The sequence below is a fragment of the Telmatherina bonti genome (genome assembly GCF_933228915.1).
Source record: "Telmatherina bonti genome assembly, chromosome: 7".
In the NCBI taxonomy this organism is placed as follows: domain Eukaryota; kingdom Metazoa; phylum Chordata; class Actinopteri; order Atheriniformes; family Telmatherinidae; genus Telmatherina; species Telmatherina bonti.
Window position 1 is genome coordinate 37251591 of NC_136625.1, and position 15995 is coordinate 37267585.

Sequence of the window (15995 nt, forward strand, 5' to 3'; positions counted from 1 at the left end):
TCCCATTAATACATGTAACATTAACATGGACCACAAAGAGATTCAGCACATATGACAGTTTGTAAGTTTTAGCATAAGAGGAAGTGTGTGCACCCTGTAGTCCATACAGTTTACTCACCTTTTACACCAAAGGAAACATCAGCAGCACTTCTGGTTTGAGAAAGTCCACAGAGACCACGAGTTTCACAATGTTTACGTCCCTCTTTGTTTTTTTCCAGTTGCATAAAAGGAGCCATGTTGCATCCACATTCTGTCAGACTGCATATTCAACTGGCCGGCATGTTGCACGTCTTTCTCCTGTTCAGCCGGCTTCTCAACTATTTCCAGCTTCTGCTGCTGAGAAAAGCAGAGCCGCTGGTCATTGTACAAGAACTACAGGGAACATCAGGACACTGTGCTTTTATTCCCACCATACCGTCCCACTATGAGACAAAACTGCGTCAAAGAACAAATCTCCCTCACTGAGCCCGCTGCCTGTAACGCAGGACCTGGACAGACAGGATGGACTGAACGACGCCAGGATACATAACCGCTTTGTGTTTTATCAGCTCAGATATGCAGAAGCTTGAAGCGATCGATTCGGTAAAAGTTTCTCTTTTTGAGAATCACACATTAAAAGGAAAACGGTCTGGACCAAAGCTGAGTGGCGATGCCAGCAACAAGAGGAAAATAAGTAGCTTTGATTAAATAACGCAGGAAATCTTGTCCTCCTCGTCTGGCAGACATAAAGTCCCAATTATCATGCAGCTGATGCAACTGTGTTTGATGCTGGAACTTTTGGATTTCTGTGAACTGTAAATGTGGCTGGTGTGTGCCGTTCGAGGCGCAGCAGGGATGTCTGCAGGAATAATGTCATTACTGTTAGTACGTGATGCAGGTATTTGTTACAGTTTGCATATACATCAGTATATTATTATCATATTAATGATATAATTAATAATTTCCACTGATTTCTAACCATTTTACACTCAGTAATTGATAATAACTTATTTTTATTCTGAACTCCTGGTCGTGCAATCAGCTGTCCTTCATCTCTAGTCACTGGTGAGTAGGTCTTTAGTTTTGTCCCAGATTCAATGCAAAGGACCCCATTTGAAGGTGAAGGAACATCTTTGGAAGGATTTTTTACATCTTGTTGAGTCTGTTTGCATCATTTCACACATAAATCCTGACTGGAAAGTCCATCTGGGCTCCAGGACAAACTGCCATTAAACCTAAAGAACACAGTGTGTGTTTGCATCCATTCCCGTCCTTCCATGTCCTCTCTGCTTCATATCGGAGCACCAGCGGTCGTCCGCATCCCGAAGACGAGGTCCCGCTCGTAATCGCTCTCAGCCTGGGAGCCATGACAACACATGCCAAAAAAAAGGCCTTCTGCTTGCTGCTGCTGCTGTGTACGTTGTCTCCATCAGGGTTATTTCTCCAGAGCTTTGTTGATGCTCAGCATGTTCATAGCGTCAGAGACACAAACTGTCTTCTCTGTATCCGTCCTCGAGTTGTCTTTCCTGGACATGTCCGGCTCCCAGAGGAAGAACTCGTGCAGGAGCGTGTTGACCGTGTCGGGACACTCCATCATCACCATGTGGCTTCCCTCCTCGATGACTTTCAGGAACGCAAACAGCAGGATCTAGAAGCCAAGCAGAATGAAGACAAGCTGTTACAGCTGAGATGATAAGGAAAGGACAAGAAAACACACACCAGATAAAAGCAGCAAACAAGCTCTTCGTTATGAGCAACCCCAGTCACAGAAACGTTGGGGCGCTGCCATTATGCATTGAAGAAACATTTCAGAGTCTCTCAGATGGGAAGATGGACAGAGTTTTACCATTCTGAGATAAGCTGGATCTAGAATATCATCTACAGTTTCAGAGAATCAGGAGGAGTCTCTGTATGCGCAGGCACGTACTGCCAGGCACGTGGCGTGAGCTTTCAGGTTCGGTAGGTCGATCATTTCAAGGTGCAGGCAGGTAAGTACCTGCTTAATCTAACACAGCCAAGATCGTAAGACACCATTAAATCCTAGCAAAGCTAAATGTTTCAGTAGCCGTTCCCTGACTCTTTAACTTTTTATTTATTTAACCTTTATTTCACCAGGAGGTTAAGAACCTCTTTCTTAAGGGAGTCCTGGCCAAGAGGCAGCAAGAGTTACAGGCAATTTACATGTCACCACTTAAACAGAACAAATAATTAAAAGCAATTACAACTAAAGCAGGACATCTAAACATCTCTCACTCTGGACTTAAAACCGTTCAAAACGTTGTCACGACAACCAGAAGCATACATTGATGCTTTTCCTAAAAAGAAGACATGAAAACTGTTTAGGCGTCTCTAGCAGGGTCATCCGTCTGGTGAGAATGTCCGTCTATGTTAGGAGCATCAATTCACTGATTCTCTGTGAATGTACGTAGACCGTCAGCATAGTGCTGTAACATAAAAAGTCAACGTAGGAATCTGCCTTTTCATGTAAATGATTTTATATGGGGGAACGGACTGCACATGTACAAACACACAGCGTTGAGTGGATATTAGATGAAAAGGCAGAGCAGGACTGTGTCTACGGCCTTGACCGTACAGCGCCAATATCCCCCGGCTGCAGCCTGGAGAATGGGGCGGAGTTGGATGACAAATGGGTGTGGTTAGGGTGAGTGTTGGGGTTATGGTTGATCCAATCAAAATGTTGAGGAGGCGGGGTTGGACATCCAGACCTATCCAATATCCAGCCCCGCCTCATTCTCCAGTCTGCAGTATAAACTGTACATAAAAGATGGGCGGAGCCTCTGTGACGTCACCCATAGGTTTCTGAAGAGCTGAAATGAAGCTCGGCGGGCGGTTCCTACCATCACCATCTTGGCAGCGTCATGCGCATCGTCTCGCTCAGAAAATACAAATATGGGCAAAGAGGTGGAGCTGAGAGGGGGGCTGTGAGCGTCATGGCGGATGATTGACAGCGAGCGAACTCCGAGCTTTCTGTAGCTAAGAGCTAACCGAGCTAACCTGGAGATAACAGGAGCTAACCAGCTAACGGAGGTAAGCGGGCTAAAGCTAAGTCACGTTGTTAACCAGCTAAAAGCCGCGGTTGTTCTACGTTCTTCTGACTTGAAGTGGGAGATTGGGTACCTGTCAATCAAAATGACACGCCCCTAAACTTGCCGAACTTCGAGACTAAATTACTTTAAAACGGGCGATTTAGAAAAAAATTCACTCCCCCCACAGTTGTCATGAAGGTAAACCTGACCTATTAAACCTAAAATGGATTTATGTACCAGGCTGTAAACATGTTTATTCCTGCTGTGAAGTTGGTCTTTTTAACATGGGAGTTTATGGGGATTTGCTCTGTTTTGCAGCCCCTAGTGGATGAAGGGGGAACTGCAGTTTTATGCACTTTCGCATAGGCTTCACTTTTAACCGCCGAAAGTTGCCGCTTGGTCTGCAGCCAAGACCCTTTCTACAGCGCAGGATGGGTTGTGCAGCTTCTCTCTCTGGCCAGCAGGAGGTGCTGTTGAGTCTTTTTTTTATTTTTTTTTATTGAGCTACAAAAAGCAGGAAATTAACATCTGAAAGATTATATTAAAGATAATAATTATAAAAGGAAGTGAATCATATACAAACTAATTATTAAAATGGAATGATTACATTTCTACCCCACGTAGACACTGCCTAGCCTGACTGCACATCAGTGGATGCTGGTTATCTTCTTCATTAAAAGCAGACATGATTCTCTCATGGAAATGACTGCATGGACTCAGGAAGATTCCAGAAACCACTGTCTGTGAAAACAGTTCACCCTGAAATCCACAAATGCAGGTTAAAGCTCCATCATGCAGAGAAGAAGCCATGCATGAACAGCATCCAGAAACTCCACCATCATCTGAATATTGCCATTAAATGTAAACAAATTTAATATGAATTTCAAAATGCAAACAACATCATGAAAGCAGAAATCCTGGAACAAGATCTAGGACTGTAGAGCAGCTAGATTCCTGCATTGGAGAACTTAGTCCAGTTCTTTGCAACAAATATTTTGGTATTAATTCTTTGTATTTTAACGTAGGTAATATTGTGGGGTGGGAAGGGAGAAAAACAAAACAAAACAAAAAAAAATGTTTTGTTGTTATTACATAAAAGCAGGTGTGAATGCGATTATGTGTAATTACTGATGTATCACGCAAAAAAGCTGAAGATGTCACTGAAATTAGTGGCTGCACTTTCCAGCAGCTAGCAGATGTGCAGCATTTTTTCCAATCTGATAAAGTAAATCCAAAGAAAACATTTTTTGAAGTGATGAAAATGAAGAGAGAGAGGAATAATTTCTTGAAAAATAAAATGTGAAAGGAGGTGATAAGTTGTATTGTGCAGAAATATTCAGTGAAATGTTACTTTCTGGATTCAAATCTACAACATGGAGCGCAAAGGCCCATTCTCATAACCACTCGGCCACCATTCTGCCCACATATATGTGTGTATAAAAAAGGTAAAACATTTCTATTGAAAAGAGGATGTTCAAGGTACTGGCAGAACTAGTGAAGAGTTTTGCTATTGGCATAAGAATGCCTTTTTAGAACTTCCATCAGCATGTAATCAGCAATCCTGCTGATAAAAGGGAAAGGTTGAACTAAACTGCTGTGAAGAAGCTAAAGATATTTATAAATAGTGCAAAAGCACATAGATCAGATGAGCTGGAGAGTTTAATAATTGAATGGGTGAAGTAACACAACAGATGTAGAAGGTTGAAACCATGGTTTTCTGAGCATAAGTGTAACAATTATGAGATGAAGCGTTGCTATTTTACATGATGCAGTACCAGAATTTAAACCTATGAACTTCCAAACAGTCCTTTTACTAAACCACTACACCACCAGAAGACGTAGCAGCACTCTGGCAGTAATTATGTTTTGCCATTGACCTGTAGGTCTACTGAAGAGCACCATAGACTGAAAAAGCACAGTTTCTTTTAATTTCTCGTCTTAGAGTGTCATCTAGTGGCCATGTAAAGGACCACTTTCTTTTTAGGTGCTATAAATAGGTACTATTAAGAGGTACAGAGCTAACTTTATATAACATGCCCTCCTTAAAAAAAAAAAAAAGAAAAAAAAAATAAATTTAAAAGAGCCTTAGGTGATACTAACAATGCTAAATAAGTTAGTAACAAACAGACGTTGCTGGTTGCATCACGGAGCTGGGAGCAATGCGTGAAATCAAGTAATTTCACACAGTGTGAACAGAAGCAGCTTCATTATGACATAAAGTTCCACAATGACTTTATGTAAAGCTTAATAGCTTTTAAAAATGTCAGAGTAACATGTAGGAGCATCTCTGTATGCACATGCTGTTGTGAGACACTACTGAAGTTGCTGAACATGGAAAGTTTTCATTATTAATAAAGAGGCTGTGTACCAGACACTGGAAATTGGTGCATACAACAGCAGCAAAGAATCCTGGGAAGCTCCACTCATCACAACATTGTCAGTATTAATAGGGCTGCCATGTACTGGACACCGGAAACTGGTGCAAACAGCAAGAGATCCAGCAAGGTGTGCTGGAAAGCGCCAACCACTAATGTCTAACAGGCTACATTAGTCGATTAATTTCCAATTTTGTCTGTAGTTTATTGGTTGCAGCACGATAAATATGTTGGCTGTAATTTTAATGAAAATAAACTAAATCAATTAAACAAATTGCACTATGAATTTATGTAAAACTTGTTGATTTCTAAACAGCACAGTCTGTGCAGCACATAGCTGGAGGCAGTTAATCTACAGTACCAGTCAAAAGCCTTTATATGATCCTCATAACATCCTGACATTGACCATCAAGAAGTTCTACGTTAGAGACTGGGTGAGAACCTGGGCCTTGTACACCACTTTACACTTGTGTTGCAGTGCACCCTGATGAAGCAGTCTGCAGCTCATTATGCACAAAATGAACCAATTGCTGAGTTGAATTTATACTTCTCCAATCACAAGACAGAATTGTAAATTTGACAAAAACCTGAATAACTAAAAAGGTTAAAAGTAAAAAAAAGCTACACATATCTCCTGAATTACGTAAATAGTTTAAAATTTGAATGGATAAAGTAGCAAAATGACAAAATAGAAGTACTAAGTTGACTTGATGAAACAAGGTTATGCCGCCTTATAAAAAAAATTGCAAAAAGTTTGAGTTGATACTAACTATGCTAATTTAGATAGTAACACACAAACACTGCTGCTTGAAGAACACAGTTGGGAGCAATCATCTAATTTGACACACTGAATGAAAACAGTTTAAAAAAAAAGTAAAGTTCCACTATGAATTTATGTAAAACTTGTAGTTTTTAAGTAGCACATGGCAGACTTACATTGAGAAAAATCTCTATTTGAATACGGCTGGTGTGAAACTCCACCAATCAGGTGTAAAATGGAAGTTGTCATCATTCATAGGGCTGCCATGTACTGGACACTGGAAAGTGGTGCAGAGCTCTGAACCCCGTTGAAGCAATGTCCAGCTCATTATGCAAAAACTGACCAATGGCTGAGTTGAATTTTTTCAGTGTCCAAACTGCATTTGGTCTGAAAGGCTTTCAGCCAATCACAAGCCTGAATTTATTTTTTACAAAATGCTAAATATCTCAAAATCTACAAAGGTTTGCCATGACAAAAGTCATAGCTGCATTCTCCTGAATGTACCGAAGAGTTAAATATTTGAATGGCTGAAGTGCCACAAATGGTTAACGAGTAGTTAAGTGCCAAAATAATAACTAGTAAGTTTGCTCTTCTTGCAGATGAATGCCCTATTATGCTGAATGATTGCACAACCATTTGGAGAAGCAGCACAACTTGATGCATCAAGGTACTGCATTGAGGCTGGACCCCATGGACATGTGAACAGGAGCTTATCCCTTTAACCACTACACCAGCCCAGCTCTCAGCTTTGTGCTGGCAGAAGGGTTTAATTTTTTTTTTAACCATTGGGATAAAAAATGCCTTTTTAAAACTTCCAGCATTGTATAATCAGCAGAATAGCTTAAGATTTAAATAGGTGAAGAAGCACACAAGATTTATTAGCTTGCTTTTCTCAGCATGAGCATTAGGAGAAGAAGTACAAACATCGGTCATGAATTAGCAAAATCCAGCACCTGGATTTGAACCAACAACATTCTGAACAGAAGGCTATTTATTTTACCACTACGCCACAACAGCTCATACGCAGTAGTGTGAACATTTTTGTCATTGGTATGGAACGTCATTTACACCAGCGTGGAATCAGCAGAATTGCAAAAAGATGTGAAAGGTTGAACTGCTGTCAAGATGCTAAAGATACTTCAAAATAGTTTGTAAATACAACTGAATTCTGAAGTCAGTCGTGAAAATGCAGTAATCACTGCAGAAAATCTTTGCAGAAAACCATTTAGAACTGCTTGTGTATTCAGTTAAAGACTTTATTGTTCAACGTGAACAACTTTGTTTCATTTGAAGCATTTTAACAACAAAAATTTGATATTGAACTGTCATTTCTCCACAGTTTGTTTTTTTAACTTGAAAAACAAACTTTGTGTTAATTGTACAACTTCTGAAGACAGACATTGCACAGACTTTATCCTATTTGTGCAGAACATCCACACTTTAACTGCACAGCTTGCAGCTGAAGTAGAAGTGAAAGCTATTTGACGGAACCGTACGCAGCACTCTGTGTGCAACAACTGGCATCATGGCACACAATGTTCAACACTGGATTTGAACCATTCCCTTGTATACCAATGCATACCTGTGTACTGGTGCAGAAAATGGGCTAATCGCTAAGCTGAATTCCATTTTGTCCAATCACAGGAATTGATTTGAAAAAATTGAGAAAAACTTGAATAACTTGAAAAGTTTAAATGTTACAAAGACCAAAAGTCATAGCACATGTTTTATGAATGAGCTGAAAAGTTTGATACTTGAATTTCATGAATCAAATTCACACTGATTAAATAAATAAATAAATAAATAAAGCCTGTAGCACTTCATGTAAGGACCTGTGTCCAACTGGACAGTCCACTAGCACCTTCCTACGATGTCCTCTACTGTTTGATTTCCTGCTTGTGTTGTTCTCACTCATATGTAAGTCGCTTTGGATAAAAGTGTCTGCTAAATGACTGCAGAATAAAATAGAATAATGATCATAAACATCACCGTGCAACTATTTTTACACACACTAACAGCTGCAAAAGACACCAAACATCACCCTGAACCTACTTTTTACTCAAAGTAATAATTGCTAACAGTGCTTAACATAAACCTGGAACTACTTTTAAATACGCTAACAGCTGCTTACAATGTCAAACATCATCCTGGAACTACTACACACACTAACAGCTGCTAATGATGCTAAACATCATCCTGGAACTACTTCTACACACACTAACAGCTGCTAATGATGCTAAACATCATCCTGGAACTACTTCTACACACATTAACAGCTGCTAATGATGCTAAATATCATTATGGTACTACTTCTACACACACTAACAGCTGCTAATGATGCTAAACATCATCCTGGAACTACTTCTACACACACTAACAGCTGCTAATGATGCTAAACATCATCCTGGAACTACTTCTACACACATTAACAACTGCTAATGATGCTAAATATCATTATGGTACTACTTCTACACACACTAACAGCTGCTAATGATGCTAAACATCATCCTGGAACTACTTTTACACACACTAACAGCTGCTAATGATGCTAAATATCATTATGGTACTACTTCTACACACACCAACAGCTGCTAATGATGCTAAAAATCACACTGGAACTACTTCTACACACACTAACAGCTGCTAATGATGCTAAATATCATTATGGTACTACTTCTACACACACTAACAGCTGCTAATGATGCTAAAAATCACACTGGAACTACTTTTACACACACTAACAGCTGCTAATAAATGCTAAAAATCAAACTGGAACTACTTCTACACACACTAACAGCTGCTAATGATGCTAAAAATCACACTGGAACTACTTCTACACACACTAACAGCTGCTAATGATGCTAAAAATCACACTGGAACTACTTCTACACACACTAACAGCTGCTAATGATGCTAAAAATCACACTGGAACTACTTCTACACACACTAACAGCTGCTAATAAATGCTAAAAATCAAACTGGAACTACTTCTACACACACTAACAGCTGCTAATGATGCTAAAAATCACACTGGAACTACTTCTACACACACTAACAGCTGCTAATGATGCTAAATATCATTATGGTATTACTACACACACAAACAGCTGCTAATAAATGCTAAAAATCAAACTGGGACTACTTTTTACAGATCTCTTGCGTCCATCAGATTCGCATTAAGCTAAAAGTTTACATCAAACTGTAAAATATCTGTTTCCTAATCTGAGCTGTTATTTATCTGGTACTGGGAAGAAAAGATGGCTAATGAGGTTTTACTTTTATTAGCATTTTACACAGAGAGCCAACTTTAATGGAGTTAGGCTTGTATTTGTATGAAAAAGCGCTTTACCTCTGCCATGCGCTGGTCTTCGTCCATGGGCACAAACTTATCACACATGCCATGAACGAGCAGGATGGGCACCGTAAGCTCAGCATGGTAGACCTCATCTCCCTCAGGCCAGTACTGTCCGCTCATCATGGCTCGCAGGACAAACGGAGACACGTTGAAAGCATTGCCCTGCTTCAGCAGCTGCTTCTCTTTGGCACCTTGACGAGCAAATCCAGCTCTAAACACAGTTTATAAATAAACAGTTAGTTTATTTCATGTTACATGCATTTCTTTTCTCTCCGAGTTAAATTCAATCATGACTCGGTCTCTTATGTTTAAAGATGCAGGTCTTACTTTAGGAAGCTCCATGCCAGACATGGAGACAGGCAGTGAAGGACGCAGGATGGCAGCTGGAAGATGGAGCAGAGGCTGGGCTCCAGAGCTGTTGGACCCCCTCCATTGATCATCACAACCTTATGCACCAGATCAGGATATTCATGGGCCAAAAAGGTGCAAAAGGACACTCTGGAAGAGATAAAGGATGCATGAAGCACAGAAAACAACATAATAACCCCCCAAAAATCAAATACATATGTTTTCCTTTCCTCCATCTAATGTCTTTCTACTTTAGACCATCCTGTAGAAGCTGGAGCTTCTGATCCTAGTCTACATGCACAATTGGTGTGGCTGCTCCTGATTAGACGTTACTGTGAATTTAAGCTCTCTGATTGGTGGAAAGTAGTGATACTTATGAAAATGTGATAAATATTGGTCTTATTGTCAGTTGTAAAGCTACTGGATGGGATTAAATATCTGGAAAACGGACGTAGATCCCCTAAAGCAGTGGTGTCAAAAATACTAAATCTAGAAGGTTCAATATGGATGGACTTGGTGAATGGAACAGAAGTAAAAAGACAATAAATGCAAAAAATAAAATAAAATAAAATAAAATAATAATAATAGGATCTGTAATTCCTTGTGTGTCCAGTAGAGGCTCCATTTATTTATTTATTATTATTATTATTATTATTATTATTATTATGTATGTGTGAGTTCTCTCAGGTACTCCCGCCATCTCTTTGGAAAACAGAAGGAGCTGGAGCTCTTTGAGAAGAAAAGTTCCTCTTATCATGTGAAATAATTATTTTTTCTGGAATTAAATAATCTGGAAGCTGTAATAAACTTAGAAAAGAGTAAATATGTAAATGTATAAATATATCGAATAAATAACATGTAAATTCATAAAAATAATAATGCATTAATGTTTAAATGAAATATATTATGAAAAAAATTGAAAATATAACATTTTTTTAGGTTTGTAAAATTGACTAAATTTATCTTAAATTTATAATCTAAAAATAATTACATATATTAATAATATTTTTATATATATTACATAAATATAAAAGATGAATATTTTAAATATAAATTATAAAAAAACATATTTTATACGATACATAATATATAAAATGTCTGTAAACAAATTAAAGATGAAACTTGACTTATTTTATGTATTATTATTTATTATTATTATAAATTATTATTATTCATTTCAGGTTGTGTATAGTGTTTTTAAAGTTTATCTGCGCGTGACAGCCTGGTTTCAGATCTACCCCGTAACCTGCGTCCCGGTTCTGACCCAGTTTTGTGCCGATGGGACCCGGTTCTGACCCTGTTCTGACCCAGTTTTGCCCCGGTTCTGACCCGCTTTTGGCCCAGTTAGACCCGGTTCTGACCCAGTTAGACCCTGTTCTGACCCTGTTAGACCCGGTTCTGACCCAGTTAGACCCAGTTAGACCCTGTTTTGACCCAATTATACCCGGTTCTGACCCAGTTAGACCCAGTTAGACCCTGTTTTGACCCAGTTATACCCGGTTCTGACCCAGTTAGACCCAGTTAGACCCTGTTTTGACCCAGTTATACCCGGTTCTGACCCAGTTAGACCCAGTTTTGACCCGGTTCTGACCCTGTTAGACCCGGTTATACCCGGTTCTGACTCGTTTTGACCCAGTTAGACCCGGTTCTGAACTGTTTTGACCCGGTTCTGACCCGTATGAGTGTCCGATGAGGATGTTGCGTCTGCGTGCGTATCTCTTGAAGATGGCGCGCAGGTCTTCCGCGAGCGCGTAGAAGGTGAAGGCCGCTGCGATCTGCGGGGCGGTGCTGGCCCCGTGTCCCGCCAGGTCCGGCGCGATCACCTCGTAGCCCAGCCGCGAGAAGAAGTCCAGCTGGCTGCTCCAAATGTCCAGAGAGCCCCCCACGCCGTGCACAAAAAACAGCGCCACGTCCGCGTGCGTCCCTTTGCAGCTGGAAATGACGCGCTTGGAGTCGATCAGCACCGTGCGTTTGGGCTTCCGGCGGCGGCGGCGGGGAGGGGGCGCCGGCTTCTGCTCTCCGGGGGGTACGGGGGCGTGCGGAGGAAGGGGGTTAGGCTCGGGGGAAGAGGCTATCTCTTTGTAGTCGGCCAGCTCCACCTCCACGGTGCTGCAGGGCTCCAGGTCTCCGTCCTGACACTGCAGGATCTCCGAGTGCAGAACATCCCCCAGGTTCTCGATGACCAGCTGGCCGTTGCGGTACACGGTGATCTTCCTCTTGCAGTGGACGCTGGTGCTGCTCCCATCCTCATCCTCATCCTTGCAGCTGTCCCTCCCCGCATCCTGCTTCTCCGGGTCTGCGGGCTGACGCTCGGGGACGATGTGCCGCACGCGCAGGACCCTCCCAGGCTTCACCTCCACAAACTCATACCCGTCTGAGGGCTCCGATGACTCCAGAGGCAAGACCAGGTTGGCAGTCTTCCCCGTGAGGCAGCAGAGGATCCCGTCTGTAATGCTGGTCAGCATGGCGGCTGCCTGCGTGGACACAGAACCATCAGAACGTGGGTTAATCAACACGTGAACACACTGACATCCATCAGCTGCTTCAGTGACGGAGAGGAGGTCCGGTTTCACCCAGACTGCATCCAAACTGTTTCCTAGCAACAATGAAATGGTCCTCAGAGTCCATCAGTCCACTGCTAAATGTTGGCACAAAGAAAACACCTAAAACACGAGGAGTCTGAGGGCATGCACGCGCTCCGGTACGCAGCGGTACCGGGACTACTTTTTACAGCGTATGGTGCGTACTGGGGTTAGCAAGATAATATTACTAAGTGTTATGGACCAGACCTGATGCTGGAAAAACATGTTTCACACAGGAAAAGTGTAATAGTACTGCAATAATAATAATAGTAATAGTAGTACTACAATAATAATAATAATAGTAATAATAGTACTACACGGTTAAATTAGTCTGGTAAGAATCTAAATAAGTCTAAATGCAGAACTTTTTATGTTTTTAACCCTTTCATGCAGAGTGACCCTGTAGTGGAAACCTATCTATAAGCTTTTTTCTTCATATTCATGTATAAGGAGGGTATTTCTGTAAATAAACAGTGGGTTTTTCTTTCTTTTTTGTTACAAAAATGTGAAAAATGTTGCATTATTTTATTATTAATTCATGCATGAAAGGGTTAATGAACTTTAAGTTTGTGTATTTACTTTTCAGTGTTATTTTTAATGTCCAGCAATGAGGCTTGAAGTTCATAAAAGTGTCTCCATGGTTTGAATTTGGCAAATGTGGATTTGATTTAGAACATGCTGTCATTTCTGTTCTATAAAACTACTAATGTACTGATCAATTTATAGATCTACATATCAGTACCAGCCATGTTTTTGTCCCATATTTGCATGAAGTCATTAAGGGAGTACCACCACTTATTTTGTTCCACTTAAAGCACTGGTTTCAACAAAACAAAACCTTTACCAGTAGCTCTTCACAAGACCAGTAGCAGGATGCGGAAGCAGCAGCCGCCAGTCACCGGACCAGTTGGAGACAGCATGATACCAGTTTCCCCAACTTCTCCATCTACACTGCAGATAAGAGTTTAAAAAAGTCTGACTTCCTGTTAAAATCAGCTGGACTGTCAGTTAAGACACAAACAGTCTGGGTATCTGGAGGAAACAGAACAAGTCTCATCAGGCCGGTGGAAGGTTCACCTGTTCACCTGCTCGCTGTCCAGCCAGCCAATCACACGGCTGATAAACACAGGACCTTTACAGGCATGTTGGTGGAAACTCTGATCAATTTCACATCAAGCGGACCAGACAGAACGTGGCCTTAAAACCATCCCAACCATCCAGACCAGTTCCACCCTGTCTGCTGAGAGCAGCAAGCTGAGGCTGCAATTCACACACACTCACCAAAACTAACTAACTAACTATCTATCTATCTATCTATCTATCTATCTATCTATCTATCTATCTATCTATCTATCTATCTATCTATCTATCTATCTATCTCATGTGAAAATATCGACCGGTTTCCCTGCAGCCAATCAGAGAGCAGACTGCTGCACCATGTTTACATGTTTGATTGCAGAACATACATGTTGATGTGTCTGCCAGGTGTTACACAGTAACATACATGCAGTTCACGGAGTGTTGCTGAGTTTTTATTCCTCCCAACAGCAGCATGCGTGATTGTTTGAGCTGCACGCGCACAGAGAAACCATTTTAACCTACTTTCTGTTCGTTACACACATCTGAAGTGGTGCAGCTGGTGGATCTACAGCTCGTTCACAACAACGAACCATGGAGGCTGCATTTCTGTTCTATAGCTGGAATAAGAACCCATAACACCCCGTCAGATCCCAGTCAGATGCAGACCCCAGTCAGACCCCAGTAAGACCCCAGTCAGACCCCAGTAAGATCCCAGTCAGACCCCAGTGATCAGAACAGATGAATATTTGTAGAATTGCAACCCGTCAGTCTCGAGTAAAAACCCTGAAATTCTGTCTCTTGGGGTCCAGACATGGAGCCCTTCATGCATCCACCCCCTGCATGCTGGAGGCTTCATCCTGCATCACAAACACCAGATGAAACAAACATGGACTCCTTACCTGCAGAATCACTGAGGATCAAGGTGACGCGGAGTCTGCGCTAAAACAAGACGCAGAAAAGCATTTGGCGCAACAACGTGTTTACGCCGCAGAGCAGCGGAGCCTGATTGGCCTCATTGGACTGGAACCAGAGCGGACTGGGGGTCTTGCCTTCATCCATAAAGCTGCTGTCAGGCAGAGAGATGAGATGGAGGATGGAGAGTGTTTCTGCTCCCCTCAGCATCCACTGCGCATCCGGACCGAACCCGACCCAGCCCCGCTGCCCTTCATCCGCAGCGCAGTCCTCGCTGAGTGGCGGCGGGGAGGACCAATGGAGGACTGCAGAGACCTGAGAGGGAGCCAATGGGAGAAGCCGTTTCCCTGTTACCAAGGCTGACACGGTCACTGAAAGCGCGCGTGGGTGTTGCTTGCGTCCAGAAACTGGAGCAATTCTTGCAGATGAAAATCATATTTAGGTGATGACATGAGTCAAATCTGATTTTAATCCTCCATAACTACATCATCCCGTTTCTAGAAGGAATCCCTGCAGCTTCTGAATCACAGGACAGACATGACCTCTAACCAGCAGCAGCACTGGTCCCTCCTGCTCCCAGGCGGATGGGGGTGGCCCCCGGATCCTGGTGACCTCCGGATCCTGGTGTCGCTATGTTCCCGGATCCTGGTGACCTCCGGATCCCGGTGTCTCTATGTTCCCGGATCCTGGTGTCTCTATGTTCCCGGATCCTGGTGACCTCCGGATCCTGGTGTCTCTATGTTCCCGGATCCTGGTGACCTCCGGATCCCGGTGTCTCTATGTTCCCGGATCCTGGTGACCTCCGGATCCTGGTGTCTCTATGTTCCCGGATCCTGGTGTCTCTATGTTCCCGGATCCTGGTGACCTCCGGATCCCGGTGTCTCTATGTTCCCGGATCCTGGTGACCTCCGGATCCCGGTGTCTCTATGTTCCCGGATCCTGGTGACCTCCGGATCCCGGTGTCTCTATGTTCCCGGATCCTGGTGTCTCTATGTTCCCGGATCCTGGTGACCTCCGGATCCCGGTGTCTCTATGTTCCCGGATCCTGGTGACCTCCGGATCCTGGTGTCTCTATGTTCCCGGATCCTGGTGACCTCCGGATCCCGGTGTCTCTATGTTCCCGGATCCTGGTGTCTCTATGTTCCCGGATCCTGGTGACCTCCGGATCCTGGTGTCTCTATGTTCCCGGATCCTGGTGACCTCCAGAGCCCGTAAAGACATAAACTGTCCCTGGACGTCCCTGTTCCCTCACCTGGTTCTGGTTCTGAGGTTTATCTTCCCGGTTCAGGTTCTGATGAAAGTTATTGGTCCTGGTTCTGATTTAGTTTTTCAGCTTGCTCATTATTTTATTAAATAGTTTGTGTGATCACAGGTAACTGGACTGATGTGGATCTGCTGGATCTGAACTGGACTGATGTGGATCTGCTGGATCTGAACTGGACTGATGTGGATCTGCTGGATCTGAACTGGACTGATGTGGATCTGCTGGATCTGAACTGGACTGATGTGGATTGCGTCTGTAGAAATCTTGAGATCATTTCGTTTTAAAATGGCGAC

At 42.5% G+C, this 15995-nt stretch overlaps 1 protein-coding gene across 1 annotated transcript; it reads right to left on the bottom strand.

Moving 5' to 3' along the window:
• Window positions 1–1414: 1414 nt before the first annotated feature.
• On the bottom strand, window positions 1415–12329 carry abhd8a (abhydrolase domain containing 8a; the record flags this gene model as incomplete). The annotated part of the gene is made up of 4 exons (XM_079243904.1): window positions 1415–1627; window positions 9511–9727; window positions 9844–10014; window positions 11539–12329. The coding sequence occupies 4 exons, from the start codon at window positions 12327–12329 to the stop codon at window positions 1415–1417; spliced, it is 1392 nt and encodes a 463-aa protein (XP_079100030.1).
• Between the last annotated feature and the right edge of the window lie 3666 nt (window positions 12330–15995).